Genomic DNA, 14,932 nt, shown 5'->3' on the forward strand with positions numbered 1-14,932 from the left:
TCACATAACTTTAAAATAAGGTCACAAATAATCTCATGAAAAAACAAAGAAGAATGAGTTTAATGAGAAGAATCAACCATTTGAAACGCAGGTTACTTGGCTTGATTTATTTCAAAAATATAGAATGCAGGCTAAAATTAGAGATAGACCAAAAATTGCATGAAATAAGAAAAGTGTAGAAGAAAATTAGAGGAATAAAAAAAATAAAAAAATAAAAAAATAAAACAAACAAAGAGTCAAAAAGGCAACAACAAAGAAATGGCCTGAAAAGGTGTTTATAATGTTTAAATAATTTGAGACATAAATGCTCGTTCCACACAAGTACAGTAGTACTATCAGCTTATATGTTACTAACTGAGAAAATTGAGCAAATTGGCACGATTTCTTCAAAACACACGAGATGAAGGCAGTAAGCAATAAAAGAGAAAATTAATCCAAAATAGCAGGAAATTAGTAAAATGTAAAAATGGGAAATAAAGGGATGAAAAAGACAAATGAACGAACGAAGAGGATACATGATATATTTAAATCAACTAGTATAATTTTGGGTTTTTTTGTTTTTTGTTGTTTTTTTTTTAAATTTTGGGTAAACCACTGGAGTGGGCTGACTGTCCACCTCTGGAGCCGCCGAATGGAAAGACAAATTTCCTTGTCCATGACAAAGAACACATTGAACGTCGTGTTCATTTGTGGTTCAGCAAAATGCAAAGACCTCCCAGTTGTGTTTGTTGTCCACATATGTGAGACATGCCCATGTCCACAATATATGTCCTGACAGGACAGCAGTGTACGGCAGTCTGGACGGAGGCAGGAGACAGAAACTGCTTCAATAATTTGGAAAAAACAACCCAGAGAAAACCAGGTTTGTGTGTTTCAGTGTGTTGGTGCATGAACTTTTATCAATAGTAATCTTGAAATATTTGTTATGATATATTATTATATTTGTTATTTTATAGTCAATGGAAGGCTTGTTTTGTGTTATTCAATGGTCCTTTTTTTATTTTATATCCTCTTTGGATAAGGCAGCCAACTCATGTCGACTCTGTGTAACTGATTAATACCAATTCTGATTCCTAAACTCTTTCTGCACGCCGAGTATCGATCCGGTTCACCTGTGATGGATCAGTGCGTTTTAAGACGTCACAATTTAACGATATTGCTCATAAACAGTCACATGTTGCGTCCTCTTATAGGTTCATGTTTTTCCTCGCAGACTTCGTTACTCTTCGCTCTCCTCCACAGGTCATGTCCGTCAACTCTTCATCCTCGCTAAACGCCAGCGTTACTTCCTCTCGCTCTCCTCTCTACGAAGAGTGCCTCAACTCTACGGGAAGCATCGTCATCTTCGTCATATACACCTTCACCAACATCCTCCTCCTGCCGCTCTACATCCTCATCCTCTACATCGGTTTCCAGCGATGGCGGCGCTCTGGGCAGGCGGCCAGCCACTCCGACGTCTTCACCTACCACATGGTCGTCGTGGAGGTTTTTGGAATTTCAGGATCATTTCTCTACTTTTTGGCCATATTAACCAACAACGTGACGCTGCTGATCGTGGGGATGTTTGTGTCCTGCGTCATTTTCCCGGGACAGACGGCGTTTCACATGCTAACCTGCTTGGAGCGCTACATGGCCGTCGTTCATCCCGTCGCCTACATGCGCCTGCGGGAGGCGGGAGGTGTCCGGATCAGAAACGGCGGCATCTCGTGTGCTTGGCTGCTCTGCCTCGGGTGGGTGGGCCTGACGTATCTGCACCTGCCCGATTTTCCTTCCGTCCCGTTGCTCTGCATGGCGGGCGTCTCAGCCGTTGTCACGTTATTCTGCTGCTTTTCCGTTCTCCGCGCTCTGATTCGCCCGGGGCCGGGGGAAGTGGGCGGGGCCAAGAAGCGGGTCGACCAATCAAAGCAGAGAGCTTTCATCATCATCAGGGCCATAACGGGCGTTCTGCTGTTGAGGGTCGTCGGGCTTTTGATTTTCTTCGGATTGTCCTATTTGCCGTCGCTCAGCACGGAGGATTTATGTACGATGCTGGACGCCGGGATCTTTCTGACCATCCCGAGCAGCCTGGTGCTGCCGCTGCTGTTCCTGCACAAGACGGGAAAACTGGCATGTTGTGGGTGCAACACTGAGTCCGGGTGAGGAGTCACGGCGTGAGAGATACGTTAAGACAACACACAACGTACTGTATATAAATATATACATACAACATAACATTATTTTTCAAGAATTGCAAAATACTCTTTTTCATTTTTGTTTTCAGTGTTTATTATCTATACAATATTGATATAAAATAAAAATAAATTAATTAAAAAGAAAAACAAAAAGGAAATAATCTAAAATAAATGCCTAAAAATTATTTTAAAAAATCTATAAAAATAACTTTAAATATACAATTATGATTGCTCTATATTTATATTCAGGTACTTCTATATCAACATTTGGTTACAAGTTTATTTTTGGATTGCTCTATATTTACGTTCGGTTTCTCATTCGCCTTATATGTACATTGGAGATACTATATTTATTTTATTTATTGGTTGCTGTGTATTTACATTTGGTCATTGTGTATTTATATTTGGGGTGCCATATATGTATATACATTATTGATATTTAATATATAACATATTTAGAATGTTAGATTTTAAGACTAATTTTTTTTCTGTTATTTCATGTTTTTATCATTATTGATGGGTTTCGCTCTGTTTACAGATAGCTGATGTGTCTTTTTTTGTTTTATACTGGAGGACAAATTTTCCATGTGGGACGGTGTGTCCTTTGAAGTGCTGAATCTCTGCTGTAACATGAACATCGACCGAGTAAAGTGCCTTTATTTACTGTGTGCGTGCTGTGTCGTGTGTCTAAATTATTGTTCAGGTCCGGTTACAGAGCCGTGAGGCTCAGTGAACTGCAGTCACCCGGACGCTCCATTAAAGGTGATTTATGGGTCATTTGCATGAACACAAGCTGCTAATCTGCTTTCATGCCTTTAAAAAAAACATCATTATATCTGTTTGCATTTCTCTCGTCTGCAGCCGTTCCCTGGGAAGCCTGAGCAAACTGGCTTGATTTCTTTGAAAGAAAAAAAAGGCTAAGCAATGAGCAACTTAAGAAGAAATGACCCAAAAATTAGCAAGAAATTAGTTAAAAGTAATAGATTGACCTGTAAATTAACAAAATTAAAATCAAACAAATACACAAAGAAGCAAAAAATAAAAATAAAAATAAATAAATAAAAAGGAAATAATCTGAAATAAATGCCTAAAAGTTATTTTATTTATTTCATGTTTTTGAAAAAAATTTAATAATTTGGGTTAAAACGTTTCAATACTTGTAAAAGGTGTCTAAATGCAGAACAAGAAGAGCTAAGTCAATCCCATTTTTAAAGGGTTAAAGAGAAAGACGATCCATCATTACTAGTAGTGTAATTTAATTTTGAAAGAGACTCTAAAAGACTTCAATATAGTTTATACAATTATTATAATTTATTGAAGAAATGCAACATGACAGATCTGAGTGTTGTGATGGAAAGTTACAAATGACTTCAAAGTTAAATAAAACATCAGATTCATGCTCATTGGTTGTGTAAGTTATGCAACACACCTCCAACACGACCCCCAGACGAACCACGAAATAACACGAGCTGCCGTCCAAAATCACCTGGCAACAATCTAATGACGCCTTTATTTCAGTTCAGCCGCCACAGGAAAATGTTGTTTTTTGTACATTTCTGTAAATCATGAATATGTCAAACTTGCTCATTTTAAACGCATCATATTAACATTTTCCTAAAATGATGTAGCGGGCTTTTTGAGCTGATGTTGGTGGATGTTATGACACCTCGATTATTTTGTTTTAACCTGTCACTGATTTTCCAGTGGAGTTTTAGGCAACAAACATGGGTGTTTTGCAGTTTCTTCAGCAGCTGTTTCAACATCAAATGCGGCACAGACTCCGGCTCCGAATGATGGCAAAGCCCATATCTTGGATATTTTAAGCTCACTTCAGCATTGTGGCGGTAACTCGGGGCGTGCCGTCCATCTTTATATACAGTATATGATTTGGAGACAATAATCACAGCGAAACTTGGATTAATATACAATCAGAATATATAATCTGCTCCGAATTTCTTGTATGTTATCAAAACAACCTCACGTGACTTAAATCTTGATATAACAAACTATCCATAGGTCTGAAACAGTTTAATTAACCCTTAATCTTAATCCCATCTGATGAAATTGATTTTGTTTAGTTGTATTTTAATGTTTATCCTCGCAGACTTTTACGACAGCGCCTTGATAGACTTCCTGCAGAGGTAACACCAGACTGTCAGGCAGAGAAAACCAGGACGCGGCCGTTTTCACCATACAGGCGACACCGTGGCTCAGCTGTGGCGCCGCGTCTGCGGCAAAATAAACGAGGCGCCCCAAAAACGACAACCACTGCACCACCACGATGGCCATGACGGTGCGGAAAGCTCTTTGCTTTGACTGGTCGACTCGCTCCTTGTCCCGTCCGCCTTCCCCCGGCCCTGGACCAATCAGAACACGGAGAATTGAAAGGCTGCAGAAAGATACGACGAATGATGAGGACGCCAAGAGGAAGAAAAATGTGTGGCTCAAAGCAAGACGCTGCAGAGTGACTACACCGCTCAGTCTGAAACACAGCAGCCAAACACGCCCGATGCTGATGTTTCTGAGCCGAACTCCACCCGCATTTTTTAACCCCCGGTAGGTGACGGGGTGAACAACAGCCAGGTATCGCTCCACACAGGTGAGAAGGTGAAAGAAAGACTCTCCGTAGTGAGTGATGGATACAAGCCAGTAACCTGCTGTTTTCACTGCAGTGGAGGAGCCCCAAAAATAGACGACAGACCCTAAACACCAAATCAGCTCCAAGACAGCTATGTCGTACGTGAAGATATCCGAGTGGCTCGTCGTGTTGAAGGAGCGCTGCCGCCGCCATCGTTGGTGACCCAGATAGAGGACGAGGACGGACAGAGGGATCAGGAGGAAGACTCTGGTGACGGTGAAGGCAGTACCGATTAAAAGAGCGACTCTGGAGGCGGCGCAACTGTAGAGGACTGAATCAAGAGAGGAGTTGGACGTGGACGAGGAACTGACTGACGTATTGTAGATGGAGACCTGAGGACGGAGAAACTGTTCTGTAAAACAAACTCTGAAAAATCGCCATCAAGTGGCATGAGATCACGAGCTGTTGGACAATAAGACAAACTGACAGATGTTCACGCTCCATTGGTCGACCTCTGACAAAAATTTGGATATTTTACCAAAAAACAAAAACGTCAACGCTATGGTGAAACAGCAGGAAACGTAGGATCACCGAAGTTGGAAGGATTTGTCCTCTGGGGACCATTAATGTTTGTAAAATATTTTATAGCAATCCATTACGAATTTTTAGAGATATTTCAGTCTGGATCGAAGTCGTAGACCTGATGCCACAGGCCATAACGATTTTAAAAACTACCTTTGGAGTCTTCTGGCTTTTGTTGATATCTCATTTACTACATCACGTGAATAACGCTGAACGTCTCATTGAGGTTTTTCAGCTTTGTATGGAAAATGAAACAAATTGTCAAATATTCATATTGAACAGACAAATCCAATTCAGCTGGCATCACTCTGAGTTAGGTATCACCCGAGACCTAACTGAAAATCCGAAAGTTATCAATGAACACCCACCATGTCAGCAGCGTAGTTTTGGGATCGTTCCTCTCCGGCGTCTCCAGATTCACTGACCGCTGCTCACTGGTTCTTCCTCCAAAAATAATAATTCAGACATGTTGGGTTGTGCATTATTGATGATGTTCATGGAGGTCGGGGGTGTTTTGCATAATTTCAAAACAAATTTAGGTAGGTAAGTCAAAGTAGGCAAATTTTCCTGCAGAGATCAGCTGCACCTGGTAGTGATCAGTGATTCCTAAAGACACTTCAGCAGGGTTGAGATCATCCATCCTGACAGGTGAGACAGGTGTGACATCAAGACACTGATTAAACAGCATGACACCGGCGTGGCAGGTCACAGTAAGAAGACGCTCTAAAATGTGCTGTTTTATCTCGAAAACAAACATGTATTGGCATTTTACATTCAACAGACTGATAGTGACAATATCAAACACAAGTACACAAATCATCTGCGTTATATATCGTGAGGTTTACGGACCAAACACCGTGAGGTTTACGGACCAAACACCGTGAGGTTTACGGACCAAACACCGTGAGGTTTACGGACCAAACACCTGTCTTTTGTGAGACACATTTTCTCAACAAATAAAGCATGATAACTTTATTAGCAGAAGCCTGTAAAATCTGCATATATTTGGTTGCCGGCTAGCGGAGTTTCCCTTCAATCACATGAAGCCAGGAACAACACACATTCAACAAAGGTAACTTTACAAAATTCAGATGGGTCACCAACAGACATTTTAGACTTGTTCTCCCCAAAATGTACAACATGCCGACACTATTAGCATTAACATAGATGATATTTTACATTGCAGAAATTAGTCTAGTGGATATAGTGGACGATCCTTTACTCATACAAGCCAAGAAAACAATCACGCTACAAAAGTCCTAAATTCCCAGAATTATCTCAACATCTGAAATGTTCTGAAATCCTAGAAATGTTCTTAAAATGCCCTAAAATCAGAAGTGTCCTTAAATCTGAGAAATGTCAGAAAATCCTGCAAATGTCTTCCATCCTAGAAAAAATCCTAGAAATGTCCTTTTATTTTTTCCAGTTCCTCCTCCTTAATTAAATTGGGAAGCAATATTCTTCATGAGACGTGCACTTTGTTGTAGGGTAATTTTTACCCATCTTTCTTTTCCTCGATACTGCCGCGTTGCAAACTGTTTGTCTTGATGGTTTATGTATAAGCATGAATTCTGCAGCGGCACACGACTCGAGATAAATTTCCTTCGGGACGGTAAAGTTAATCTTATTCCGCTGGGTCACTGTTGCGTTTACAGCCCGGTAGTTTCTCTGACCTGTGCAGAAACAGCAGCGGTAACACCAGACTGCTGGGGATATTAAACCAGAATGAAGAAATCTTCACCACACAGCCGGCTGTGAAGTCCAGCAGTGGCGAAATGTCTAGAGCATAGGAAACCAGGAACCCTGCCAACCACAACCACAGCACTACCATTATGACCATAACCGTGTGAAAAGACCTCCGCTTTGCTTGGTTGACTCGCTCTCGGTCCCGTCCGCCTTCCCCCGGCGCCGGGCGAATCAGAACACGGAGAACGGAAAGGCTGCAGAAAGATACCACAATCGAAGAGAAGCCCAAAAGGATGAAAAATGATAAGTAGGCTAAAATACCGTCCTCGAAAGAGACGAAAAAGCTCCATCCAAAGGACAGCAGCCAGACACACCCAATGCTGATGTTTCTGATTTTGACCCCACCCCCGTTCTTTAACCCCCGGTAGGTGACAGGGTGAACTACAGCCAGGTATCGCTCCACACAGGTGAGGAGGTGAAAGAAGCCTTCGCCACACAAAGAAAGAAATACCAGCCAGTACCCCACTGTTTTTATCACAGTGGAGGAGCCCCAAAAGTAGACGGCCGACCCCACGCTGCAGATCAGCTCCATGGCAGCCATGTTGTAGGTGATGATGTCGCAGTGGCTCGTCGTGTTGAAGGAGCGCTGCCGCCGCCATCGTTGGTGACCCAAATAGAGGACGAGGACGGAGAGAGGGATCAGGAGGAAGGCTCTGGTGACGGTGAAGGCAGTACCGATTAAAAGAGCGACTCTGGAGCCGGGGCAAAAGGGGAGCACTTCATCAAGGGAGGAATTGGACGTGGACGAGGAGTTGACCGCCATGTTGATTGTATGTAGATGGAGACCTGAGGACGGAGAAAAGGAACCGTGCTGTAACCAATCTCTAAAACAAAGGACACAATACAATCATGAGCTGTCCGGGAATTTCTAGGATTTTGAAGATTTTAGGGGCTTATTTCAATCTGGATCAAAGTGATAGACCTGATACCGAAGGCAATACCGATTAAAAAACCAACTCCTGTAGATTACTGAGTCGAGGGAGTAGTTGGACGTGGAAAAGGAGCCGAATGATATATATGTAAATGGAAACCTGACGACGGAGAAAAGGAGCCGTGCTGTTAAACAATCTCTGAAAAATTAAAAGTAACACAAACAACACAAGTAACACGAGATCATGAGCTGGATCATGGATGACAAAAACACCTGAGTTTTGCTCGAATGGTCGACCTTTGAGAAGAACTTGTGCATTTCACTTAAAAATGAAAATGTCAGCCCTGTGGTGAAACAGCAGAAACTGTATAAGGGTCGCCAAAGTTGGTAGGAATTGTCCTCTGGGGACCATGAATGTAAGTACAATATTTCATAGCAATCAATTACAAATTTTTGGAGATATTTCTATTTGGACCAAAGCTGCAGACATAATGTCGAAGAATTTTCCTAATTTTAGGACTTAAGGACTTAAAATATACTGAAATACTTAAAAGATTTCTTGGATTTCAAGAAAAGTCTACAAAATCAGGACATCTCTTGGATTTCAGAACATTTCTTGCATTTTAAGAAGTTTTTTCTAGGATTTTCTAGAACATTAGGAGCTTATTTAGACAATGCAGACTCGAGAAACTAACTCTTTAAAAACTTAAAGTCATACTGATGGCAACAACAATGTCTGCACCAAAGCTGGTGACAGTTCATCCAGAGGATGATGAGACGCTTCACTAAAATCAAAACAAAAAGCACAACCTTTAGGTGGCACGGCAGGAAAAGTCACAAAATCACCAAGGACTTAGCCTCTGGGGAACATGAATGTTAGTTCACAGTTGATGGCAATTTATCAAATATCTTTCAAAATATTTCAGTCTTGACCAAAGTAGTAGACAACTGATGTCCCTGCAAAGAGCCATTTTAGCCAAAATTCCCTAAAAATCATCAAGTTATCAATGAAAACTCACGTTTGAGATTGTCCTTTTCGTGTCTCCAGATTCACTGACTGCAGTGGTTACTTGTCAAAATAAAATCATACATATACGTGTCTGGGTGTGATTTATGCATAATGTTCATGTGTCAGAGTGACAGATGGAAGCAGAAGCTGTTTTGCATGTTTCAAAACAAAAATATGACGACGCTCGACTGTAAATCAGAGTAGGCAAATGTCCTGAGAAGCACCTGGTGGCATTTTTTTTTTTAAATGTATACATTTTCATACCTCTAACTTTGCCTCATTTCTGTTGCTGTACTTTTCAGTCTTGTCAGTTAAAGTTTAAAAATATAGGAAAAATATTTGTAATCATTTGTGGAGGTTGTAATTTTTTTTTTAAACATTTTTAGTTATAAGATTTAAATCTGAATTTAAAGGTTAGTTTGACACTAACAGAAGGTATTAGTTGTTTGAATTAACCAGCATGCCCCATTTCAAAAATACTAAGAAAAAGTATTAGCATAAAGTAGTCAAAGCATTGTAGTAGTATTAAGTGAAACCATGATCTGGAAGAGGTGAAGAACTTAATTACACTAATTATTCATAAAATTGATGTTAATTGAGCTAAATATAATGTTTATTGACAAAAATAAATTCTATTTTCAGATGGTTAGACATAAAATGAGTTAATTTGATCCAGGAACATTAGTGCTTAAAGCTGAACATTACAGGGGTTAAATTCAATGAAAACCTTCAAAACTGGCAGATTATTTAATTCTTCAAAGACAACAACAACAAAAATGACACCATTTTGCTTTTTTTTCAGTTTATTCAACAGAATATGAGAAAGAGAAGGCCGGAGCAGAAATACAGACACAGAACACACAAATACAATTCTGCAAAAAAATCCAATCAAATTTTACTTTGATTATTTATTTTTTTAGCCACAGTGCTGTCGTTTCAGTACGTGAAGCCACTCTACTGTTGACATTCACCGCTTCATTTAATCACTCCAGTAACGTGGATGCTTGACAGGATTCAAATGAGCTATGAAGTTATTACTGCTGCTTATTCAAATCAGATAGTGTAATGTGACCCAGAGCACCTGTGTGTTTTCTCAGGCCTCAAGTGGTGTTTAAAAGCTGTCAACAACTGAAAATGAATTTTGAAGTTGAGTTTTCTGGTTAAAAGACAAATAAAATACAAAAAAATGGACACAAGAAGCATAAAACAGTCTGCACCAGTCTTTCTGATAATGCACCAGTAGGTGTGTTTCCATTACAGATTTGTGCAAAACCTAACGCTTTTTGTGGCACTATCTTAGAAGAAAAAAAATAAAATTTAAATATATATATATATATATCTATATCTATATATATATATATATATATATATACAGGTATCACAACATCTGCCTCGCCCTCCACCTTCTGATGAAAAGGTCAATGGATGTAGTGCATCACTTCAGACATACGAATGTAACATCTTGTGGGTTTGCAGAAATGCAGAAATGTTTTTACGCTTGTTTAAGGCTGCACCTGAAACAAGCGTAAAAACTTTACTTTTTTGATTTTTTGACAGTTCCAGTCTCCTTGTGCATAAAAACTGAATAGAAATGCACTTAAAGGTGTTAACTACAGAGCCCTGGATATTCCTCACACTTTGCAACTCTGTAGAAGGTAAAGTTGGATGCAAGAATGGACTCTCTTCTACTAAAAGACAAATATACTTTTAATTTAAATTCTCTCATGTATGCTCTTTAAGCCCATTCTCAGGCTGATGCAGCGTCGTACGTACAGCCTGGTAGTTTTCCCGCTCTGTGCAGAAACAGCAGCGGTAACACCAGACTGCTGGGCACAGAAAACCAGCCCATAGTCCACAGCATTAAGCGAAAATCGCACGTCTGAAGCACCACCGACATGTATCTTATCGTGAAAATCAGGCAGCTCAAGAACTTCAACAACAGCGCTCCCATTATGGCCATGATGGTGTAGGACGCCCTCTGCTTCAATTGGCCGACCCGCTCCCTGTTCCCGCCCTCTTCCCCCGGCCGTGGACGAACCAGAACGCAGAGAATATGAAGGCTGCAGTAAACTAAGACAATCGAGGAGGAGACCAGGAACAAGGTCTGTGAGATGATGCCAAATTGAGTGTAGACGTGCAGACAAGTTAGTAGAAAGCAAATCAGCCAACCACACCCGATACTGATGTTTCTGATCCTGACCCCGCCCGCCTGTCTCAGCCGCAGGTAGGTGACGGGGTGAACAACCGCCAGGTAGCGCTCCACACAGGTCAGGAGGTGAAACACAGTGTCTCCAGGCCAGATCATGCTGAAAATGCTCAGCCCCATGTTAATTACAGCTAACTGATGCGTAAAGATGCCGTAACAGTAGATGCAAGAACCCAAAAAACTGAACAGCTCCAGGGAAACCATGTGAAAGGTGAAGATGTCCGAGTGGCTCGTCGTCGCTGCTGAACAACTGTCGCGGTGTTTCCTCCATCGTTGGTAGCCGACATAAAGGACGGAGATGAAGAGAGGGAGGAGGAGGATGTAGACGGCGAACAGGGACGTAAATAACAATATGTTCGTCTCATAGCAATCAAGATGAAGACTGAAGGAGGAGTTGATGCCGGAAATGACCGACATCTAGAAAAAAGAGGAAAAACAAAGACTGACGGCATCAATGTAAAGAAGCCTTTATAAATTTAAAAAGCCTTTCAAATATTTAGAGTGAAACCAGTCTTTCTGATAATTTCTGATAATGTAACAACTTTTACTGCTGCAAAATAAATAAAATGCAGAATAAAAATAAAAAATGTCAACCGTGAGGTTACAGGGCCTGTTTAAGGTATAGCAGGTGTGTCATTCCAAATTTACAAATTTAAATTGATAAACTTAATGAAAAAGGTGTTAAATCACCTCTACCTCGTCAGCAGTTTTCTGTCTCCGGTCGTTCTTCTCTTGCGTCTCTGAAACCAGTGACTGCCGTCTGGTGTATCTGGTTCATGTATGTGTGCATTTGTGTTTGCGTTGTATAAAGTGTCAGAATGTAAAACGGCAGCAGGACTGTGGACTTTTTTGCATATTCCAAAACAAACAGTGGATTTTGTGTGACTCCAGGTGAGAAATCACAGCAGGCAAATTTTCTGAATGGTGTTTTTCCACAAGGGCACGGTCAGTTTTTGCACCTCTGGTGTTTTGCTCAAGAGCACTGCAGCAGAGCATCTCAAATTACAAATTTACAGCAACATATCTCACCCCAACAGCCACCTAAAGTGCCACTATCCTAAAAAACAAAAATACAAATACAAAAGCATGCAGCCACACCTTCCTAAAAGACTCCTGCTAAAAAGCCGCTGGAAACATAGCAATGACTGGCTGAAATCACCTTTTTTTTTTTTTCCCTTTTGGTCTTGAACAACGATCTGCAGCTTGGCAGGTCTCCTACCCTCCAAAATTCAAAATCAGCTCATACTAATTCAATTCAGAAACGTTAACATGAAATGTACAATTGTAACATATTTAGGGTTTGCAAAAATGTACATCGTCCACATTTTCTTCTGGTGACAAGGCTGCACCTCAACCAAGTGTGAAAAATGTTCGTTTGATCTGAATGCACCCATTTTTCATCGAACTGCTGAGTGTACTTGATAATGTCCCAAGGATGCAGCCCGTTCTCACTCCGAACTCGTTAAATACGTCCACTCTGTCAGTGCTTTCGGCACAAGAGTGTGGCATTAAAAACCTCCCATGTCCATCTGGAGCACGGCTGGACGAATGCAGCGGATGCATTCACATGCAACATGCACCGACAGAGCAGAAGTATTAGATGAGTTCAGAGTGAGAACGGGCTGCCACAGAACGTCATCGCAGTGTGCCGAACTCGGCTTTTCAGCCTCGTTGTGGTGGCATTATTAAGTTGTGCAACCGTGGTGTGGTCTGTCTAGAGCCTAACATTAGGTCTACGGAAAAACTTAATCTCTGGGGCACTCTGTGAGAAAATCAACAGCCTTTCAGTTTTCCCGCTCTGTGCAGAAACAGCAGCGGTAACACCAGACTGCTGGGCAACGACATCCAGCTGACAGACCAGAACAGTAAGTAATTATCACAATCACGAAGCACTGACGACATGTATACTGCAGTCAAAATCAGGGTGCTCAAGAATTTCAACATCAGCGCTCCCGTTATGGCCATGATGGTGTAGAGCGCCCTCTGCTTTGATTGGTCGACCCGCTCCCTGTATGCGCCTTCTTCCCCCGGCCGTGGACGAATCAGAACGCAGAGAATGAAAAGGCTGCAGAAACAGACGACGATAGGTGAGAAGACCAACAGAAAGACCTGTGAGATGACGCTAAAGTCCCCCAACTTCGACAGACCCGCTGACGCCAAGCAAATCAGCCAAACGCAGCTGATACTGATGTTTCTGATCCTGACCCCGCCCGCCTGTCTCAGCCGCAGGTAGGTGACGGGGTGAACGACAGCCAGGTAGCGCTCCACACAGGTCAGGAGGTGAAACAGAGTCTGTCCAGGCGAAATGATGCCAAAGATGCTGAGCCCCACATTCACTATAAATAACTGATGCATAAAGATGCCGTAACAGTAGAAGGAAGAACCCAAAAAACTGATCAGCTCCAGGGAAATCATGTGAAAGGTGAAGATGTCCGAGTGGCTCGTCGTCGCTGCTGAACAACTGTCGCGGTGTTTCCTCCATCGTTGGTAGCCGACGTAAAGGACGGAGATGAAGAGAGGGAGGAGGAGGATGTAGGCGGCGAAGACTGAAGTGAAGGCGATAGTGCCCTCGAAGCAATCAAAAGGATTGAAGGAAGAGTTTGAGGATGAATTGATGTCCATTTGCAATGATCACTGCATGGACAGACAGAGACAACAGAGATAGAAAAGTATAACAGCGTCCGTACAAGGTACAGGAAAATATGTGAATTCGCTCAACTTATATATATCCTTTATTTAACCGTTTAAAAGACTCACTGGGCCTTTTTCACTAACCCTTCCTAAGCAGAAATCTCTTCTTAAAACCCACTTACGCACTTTTTAAAGGATTCTGACGCTCACCAATGTTTTCTGTTTTGGGATTTGTTCTTACATAAGAAAAGAATCTACGCAGACTAACGAGCATGTTTAAGTGCTGACATGTTTAAGCAGATTAAGTGGCCGTTGTGTTTTCTTCCATTCCACAGTGGAATAATGTAAAATTATTTAAATTACAATAATAATTTTGTAATTTATAATCACCTATCAAACTGAAAGATACCTCTCATTTAAAGAAGAGGTCTCTCACAGATACTTGAGAGTAAAAATGTTTTGCAAGCAGGTCATTTAACAAATCCAAATTGATTAGATTAATGAGAAAGTAATTAAATCACACCTACCTTGTCAGCAGGTTTCTGTTTGCGAGCGTCCTTCTCTTGCGTCTCTGAAATCAGTGGCTGCCTTTTGGTGTAACCTGGTCCAGATATGTGCATGTGTGCGCTGCATAACGTGACAGTTTGATAAACGAGAGGACTTTTTTTGCATATTGCAAAACAACCTATGGAGTCTGTGAGGTAAATAATCACAGCAGGCAAATTTTTTAAATGGCATCATTGTTCCACAAGTGCAGGGTCAGTTTTAACACCGCAGGTCCTAAATCTGTGTTTGGCTGAAGAGCACTGCAGCAGGGCATCTCAAATCACATGACTACAGCTCATATCTCACCGCCAAAACAACTTTTCGTACAACTACCCCGCAGGAGACGCAGACATGCCTTCATAAAAGACTGTTGCTCTTTGTGCAACCTTTGTGCCTTAAAAATCTGCAGGAAACAGCAATGACTTACTGAATCACAAATACACTTTATTTTTTTGGCTTGTTGGTCTCTAAGCTTTTGTTGTGGCGTGAAACTGCGTTTTTGGGGCCTGAAAATGCAAACTTTGCAACTTGCAGAGTGTAATCTCTTTAAAACGCCACCCCTTCTGTCGCCATGTAAACTGGCAATGAGCGG

The 14,932-nt window shown here is 41.4% G+C and overlaps 5 protein-coding genes across 5 annotated transcripts; 1 reads left to right on the forward strand and 4 right to left on the reverse strand.

Annotated features, from left to right (window-relative positions):
- The first annotated feature begins 1,125 nt into the window (after positions 1-1,125).
- On the forward strand, positions 1,126-2,139 carry LOC148185789 (uncharacterized). Its single transcript, XM_088073503.1, has one exon. It carries the CDS (start codon positions 1,198-1,200, stop codon positions 2,137-2,139), a length of 942 nt encoding a protein of 313 aa, XP_087929629.1. The 5' UTR covers positions 1,126-1,197.
- A 2,117-nt stretch (positions 2,140-4,256) lies between these two features.
- On the reverse strand, positions 4,257-5,971 carry LOC148185790 (uncharacterized). The gene is made up of 2 exons (XM_088074043.1): positions 5,918-5,971; positions 4,257-5,141 (listed from the first exon to the last, which is right to left on the reverse strand). Exons 1-2 carry the CDS (start codon positions 5,969-5,971, stop codon positions 4,257-4,259), a joined length of 939 nt encoding a protein of 312 aa, XP_087930169.1.
- A 984-nt stretch (positions 5,972-6,955) lies between these two features.
- Positions 6,956-7,840, reverse strand: LOC148185791 (uncharacterized). Its single transcript, XM_088074044.1, has one exon. The coding sequence runs from the start codon at positions 7,838-7,840 to the stop codon at positions 6,956-6,958; it is 885 nt and encodes a 294-aa protein (XP_087930170.1).
- A 2,560-nt stretch (positions 7,841-10,400) lies between these two features.
- On the reverse strand, positions 10,401-12,904 carry LOC148185792 (uncharacterized). Its single transcript, XM_088073516.1, has one exon. It carries the CDS (start codon positions 11,578-11,580, stop codon positions 10,705-10,707), a length of 876 nt encoding a protein of 291 aa, XP_087929642.1. The 5' UTR covers positions 11,581-12,904; the 3' UTR covers positions 10,401-10,704.
- Positions 12,905-12,911: 7 nt separating this feature from the next.
- On the reverse strand, positions 12,912-13,787 carry LOC148185793 (uncharacterized). The gene has a single exon (XM_088073525.1). The coding sequence runs from the start codon at positions 13,783-13,785 to the stop codon at positions 12,937-12,939; it is 849 nt and encodes a 282-aa protein (XP_087929651.1). The 5' UTR covers positions 13,786-13,787; the 3' UTR covers positions 12,912-12,936.
- Positions 13,788-14,932: the final 1,145 nt, after the last annotated feature.

This window comes from Plectropomus leopardus, chromosome 23, assembly GCF_026936395.1.
Source record: "Plectropomus leopardus strain MGB_pleo_1.0 chromosome 23, ASM2693639v1, whole genome shotgun sequence".
NCBI classification, from domain to species: domain Eukaryota; kingdom Metazoa; phylum Chordata; class Actinopteri; order Perciformes; family Serranidae; genus Plectropomus; species Plectropomus leopardus.